This window comes from Oncorhynchus keta, unplaced genomic scaffold (genome assembly GCF_023373465.1).
Source record: "Oncorhynchus keta strain PuntledgeMale-10-30-2019 unplaced genomic scaffold, Oket_V2 Un_contig_5137_pilon_pilon, whole genome shotgun sequence".
Taxonomy (NCBI): Eukaryota; Metazoa; Chordata; class Actinopteri; order Salmoniformes; family Salmonidae; genus Oncorhynchus; species Oncorhynchus keta.
In genome coordinates, this window is record NW_026288136.1 from 67,501 (window position 1) to 73,227 (window position 5,727).

General features: G+C 41.4%; 1 protein-coding gene across 1 annotated transcript in view; it reads right to left on the reverse strand.

Moving 5' to 3' along the window:
• Positions 1–5,517, reverse strand: part of LOC118381980 (adhesion G protein-coupled receptor B3-like) — a gene marked incomplete at its 5' end in the record, with an annotated part of 37,425 nt that extends 31,908 nt beyond the window's left edge. Inside the window, 2 exons of the mRNA XM_052509915.1 lie at positions 2,969–3,044; positions 5,371–5,517. Of these exons, the coding sequence (XP_052365875.1) occupies positions 2,969–3,044; positions 5,371–5,517 (223 nt within the window). The remainder of the gene's footprint in view (positions 1–2,968; positions 3,045–5,370) is intronic.
• Between the last annotated feature and the right edge of the window lie 210 nt (positions 5,518–5,727).

A 5,727-nucleotide genomic window follows, 5' to 3' on the forward strand; every position in this document is an offset into this window, starting at 1 on the left:
CCTATAATATAGTGCACTACTTTTGACTGGGCCCAAAGGACTCTGGTCAAAAGTAGTGCTAAATGTAGGGAATAGTGTGCCATTTTGGTTTCTGACTGACAGTGTCTGAACTACAGTTCTCTAGGGAGGGTCGGAGAAGGTTCTAGAGCTCTCAGCTGGGCCCAAAGATGTTCCATAGAACGTCTGGAACTCTCTAGAGAGAAAGACTGGGTTCGATGTTTGATCCTGGGCAAGAACACCACAATCTGGGTCAGTCTGTCTGCTGTTTCCATAAACAGGTCACATTACTAAGTCAAATATGGATTTAGGACTGGTTCATAAAGAAAACTAGTGCAGATACAACATCAATGGATGGCTTTTATAAGAGTAGAATATCAGTGACCAGAGGAAATCTATCTGCACTGCTAATGCTATAATTTCATCAGTGGATTATATATATTTGACTATATTTCCTTCAGGACCATCCTACAGTGGGCTAATGTATAGTTGTAGTGCAGCACTCCCAAGGAAGCTAATAATAGCAACATAATTTCTTTGAAAGGGTGGAGTTCCGTGTTGTTTGGGTTAGTTGAGACCTGGAACAAAGAAACGGGACCCTGTGCGTAGATCACTGCTCTGAGGAGAGACTGACTGATGGCTGCATGTCACTTCAGGTAGATACCAATTGCTGAATGTGTTATTTTATCTTATCTGCTATTGGTTTTCCTCTCAGTGTATGAGGACCTGTATGAGGACCTGTATGAGGACCAGCAAGCTTTGTGCAACAGGAAAATCCATCTGATTGTGGGTTGTTGTAGGTAACATCTCTAGCCAGCTAGCTAACATGTAGCCAGTAGCTAACCATCTAGCTATCCAGCACTGTACACTAGCGCTAACTAATTATGTGAGAGAAACATTAATAGCAACCCATATTGACAAAGTGAAAACATGTATTTAGAAAATGTTTGCTAATGAACAGAAAATGAAATATGTAAATATCTCATTTGCGTAAGCATTCACACCTCTGAGTCAATACATGTTAGAATCACCTTTGTAGTGACTGGGTGTATTGATACATCGTCTAAAGTGTACTTCATAACTTTAACATGCTCAGAGGGATATTCAATGTCTGCTTAATAAAATAAAAAAACATCTACCAATTAAGTGCCCTTCTTTGCAAGGCATTGGAAAATACCATTCATCTTTTATGGAATCTGTGCTGAATCTGTGTTTGAAACTCACTGCTCGACTAAGGGATCTTATAGATCATTGTATGTGTGGGGTACAGAGGTGAGGTAGTCGTTCAAAAATCATGTTAAACACTATTATTTCATATAGCTTTTCCTCAGGCATCCTTTTGTCTTTCACTCAATGCAAGAGATTCAAATTCTAGGCTTGTGTCCCGAATGGCACCCTATTCCCTATCAAAGTGTACTTTAGATCAGAGCCCTACATAGGGAATAGGGTGTGATTTCATACGCAGCCTTGCTCTAACTGGGTGAGAGCCTTGACGATACGTAATGACAGTAATGTCCAAACTGATCAACAGAATAACTAACCATATTGGAAACCAGCTTGAAAGCAGAAACTAACCATGAAATATTGCTTGGTCGTCCGTTGTCCCTTCTAATTAGTAGTATGAGAACATAATATGATTTAACCAGGATGGAGTTCAGATATTATGATGATTATTTTAACCCAATTTTGTGTTGCTTCCCGAATGGTACCCTATTCCTTATTTAGTGCACTACTTTAGACCAGGGCTTTGGTCAAAATAAGTACATTATATAGGGAATAGGGTGCGATTTGGGACACAGATGTGGTGTCATCCTCCTCAGCAGAAAGCAGAGATTAATTGTTGTTGATTCTGGGAGCAAAGCTTGTCGTTTTAATTCATGAAAAGTTACAGGGAAACTTGAGTTGATCAGCTTTGATGGATTCTTTGATAATTGGCTTGTCATCTATGGATTACACGACTGAAAGATTGTATTCTACTACGATATTCTGAAAGAAAGCGATGCCATTTTTCCTTTTGAAGTATTGATGATGATCTGGTAGAATGATGCATCATGGGAATAATATGTCTGTTTTACCTCCACATCATTTTTGATCTACTGTATATAATGGGTTTTTGTATCCTCGTAGGTACAGTAGTATGTATAGTGCAGTACGTAAAATGAGCTTTTGCAAGTACATATAGTGCAATGTAGAGGCCATTTCCTGGAAAAGCAAAGTGGAAGGAGTCTTTTATGAACCCTCCCTGGATAGGCTACACTACCTGTGAAATACTATTGGAGGATTTACACTCAGGCAGTGCAGCAGACACTTTGTCAGAGAATAAAGTTGACATCATATTTTACATCTCACTGCTGTTTCGCCTGGACCGTGTCCCAAATGACTACTTATTCCCTCTGTCTCCCTCTCCTCTGCTGAGAGACAGAGAGAGAGAGACACAGAGAGAGACAGAGAGAGACAGAGAGAGACAGAGAGAGACAGAGAGAGAGAGACAGAGAGGGACAGAGAGAGAGAGACAGAGAGAGACAGAGAGAGAGACAGAGATAGAGACAGGGAGAGAGACAGAGAGAGAGACAGAGAGAGAGAGAGAGAGAGAGAGAGAGAGAGAGAGAGAGAGAGAGAGACAGAGAGAGACAGAGAGAGAGAGACAGAGAGAGAGAGAGAGAGAGCAAGACAGAGAGAGAGACAGGGAGAGAGACAGAGAGAGAGAGAGAGAGAGAGAGGAGTGACAGAGAGAGAAGGAGTGACAGAGAGAGGAGTGACAGAGAGAGAAGGAGTGACAGAGAGAAAGAGAGTGACAGAGTGCTAGAGAGAGAGAGAGAGAGAGAGAGAGAGAGAGAGAGAGAGAGAGAGAGAGAGAGAGAGAGAGAGAGAGAGAGAGAGAGAGAGAGAGAGAGAGAGAGAGAGAGAGAGAGAGAGAGAGAGACAGAGAGAGAGAGAGATGTTGATAGAGAAGATGTATGGTCCATCTTACCTTGGTGAAGGCAGCATCAGTCCCAGAGTCTTGTACAGGACTGTCCCCAGGATGAAAACAGGTGATCCATCCATGTCTGATGGACAGAAGGAAATCAGTTTGGACAATATGCTGTGATAATGTGTTTGGCCTACTGCACAAACCTCATTCCTACAAAACAGTTTTTATTAGGTTAATATTCCGTTTTTTAAGTCATGTTTTAAAAGAATCTGAGCGGTAGATCTCGGCTTGCTTTTTGACTGCGAAAATGATCTTGACTCAGAAAAGGTTGGTGACCACTGCTGTAAGGCAGCGAAATGGAGGCTGTCGACACTTGTTGGAGCAGTTCTCTGGATCTCTGCTCCAAATGGAACCCTATTCCCTACATAGGGCCCATAGGGCTCTGGTTAAAAGTACTGCACAATATAGGGATTAGGGTGCTACTTGGGAGGCTACCTGGATAGGTCTCCCTGCTAAACTTCTTGGCCACTCAGTAAGAGTGAGATGGTTTTCGGCGTTGAGCTAGAAAATCAACTGCCATTTTGTCTCTCATTGATACAGTCCAGACACGACTGATTAAGCCAGTTAACCAAATTGTCTGTCACAGTCACTACACTCTGGGCTCTGGGCTCTGGGCTCTGGGCTCTGGGCTCTGGGCTCTGGGCTCTGGGCTCTGGGCTCTGGGCTCTGGGCTCTGGGCTCTGGGCTCTGGGCTCTGGGCTCTGGGCTCTGGGCTCTGGGCTCTGGGCTCTGGGCTCTGCACTGGCATGGGTTAACAGGATACAAACATCACAGGAGGCTGCTGAGGGGAGGACGGCTCATAATAATGTCAGGAACGGAGCGAATGAAATGGCATCATCATGGAAACCTTGTGTTTGATACCATTCCACTACTGCTTTAAGCACTTTGAGATTAAGGGAACTACAATATCTTTCGTTCTGCTCGTTTGCTAGGTCTCATTTACACAATTATTATCATAGAGTCATGGTAGATGTTGTCAATCACTGCCGTTGCCATTCTGTAGCTGGGTCATTCCCACGGTAAGGTGCCTTTTCTGTCTCCAGGAAATATCACTTCTTATTTACTGTAAAATGTGGTCCCAGAAGGAATTTAATATAAGGTCAGATGTCCTTTTCCTTAAAAACACAAACATATCTTGAAAGGTGTTTTTGCGATGTCCCTCTGTATTATCAGTCAAATTCCACAACAAATATAACCCACAAAATAATACATATTTAAAATCCTTCTTCATTTATTTTATAGTCTTAGTTAAATTTTCTCCCATCAATAATGATTATTGTATTGATTATTATTTTATTAAAGATTATCTGTGTGACCCTTCCATTTCAGAAAAAGACCCTTTTCTACAATGACACCACATTCAGGAAGTGTCACCATTTCAATGGAGAGAAAACAATGATGCAAAGCTAAATAAATATAAACGCTCAGTTTTATCTATTTTTAAAAACATTTTTCATGTTGTTAGTCTTTATGTCCCAGTATTACATTTCCACCCTGTTAGGCTAAATTATAGAGAAAATTCCCAACATTTTTAAATATGTTAGATAGAGAAGTTCACTATTTTGCTAGCTCAATCTTGCTCCACATTTCCACACTGTTAGTTTCCACCCTGTTAGTTTCCACCCTGTTAGGGTTATGCACCTAACAGGTTGGAAAATGCACCTAAACAAATAGGTGCCTGAGCTTGACCAATATGTTTTCCTGAAAATGTCCTTTTTCTGATGGAATCGTATTTGTATATATATATACAGTTATACACTTTTCCCTCCATAAGTTATGATGTCCATAAGGCACAGAGTAGGAATGACCCAGCTAGTGCTGGCATTAGAAATGGAATGCTGGGTTTACAGTTGTACACCACTAGATTCTAGAATGTTGGTCAAACTCCAGGCATTCTATTTTGATCAGTGGGGTCACATGATGGAGCAACTAAGGGGTCATTCTGGAGGAAGTAACTACACATAATCAGCCATGACTACTGGACATTTGGAAATGAACCAATTTCTTACTACACGAGTTTCAAATGCTGCTCAGAATACAGTAAAGAACATGGTTAAACAGCCTGAAGAAGAGTCTCCTTATCCTGCTCCTGCTCCATCTCCTCCTCATTTTCATCATCACCACTACCACCATATTCATCATCATCATCATCATCACCATTAACCACTATATTCATCATCATCATCATCATCATCATCATCATCATCATCAGCATTCATCATCATCATCATCATCATTAGCACTACCACCATATTCATCATCACCACTACCACCATATTCATCATCATCATCATCATCATCATCATCATCATCATCATCATCATCATCATAATCATCACCACCACTAACCACCATAATCATCATCATCATCACCACCACCACCACCATCATGGTTGAGTTACCTGCAGACTGTGGTAGAAAGATGCCCTTGGGGATAACCACCTTGTCCTCAGAGTTCCTGGCCCAGTCCACCATGCCTTTACGGCCCTTCATAGGGAAGTTGATGTCAGTCATCACAGACAGTGCCGGGAGCCTCTGGATGCTGGCCACTGAGGGTGACAAAACAAGGGAGGGAATTAGTTTGGTTAGGTTTAGTTCATGTTGCATAAAATCTTGCAGTTTACTTATAGACAGGAAAGTTAGACAGATAACAAAACAATTACACCCAGGAAAGGAATACATGAACAATATTATATTTACCATTTATGTTGTGCACACATTATCACAAAACACTACTCAATTCAATTCAAAGGCTTTAT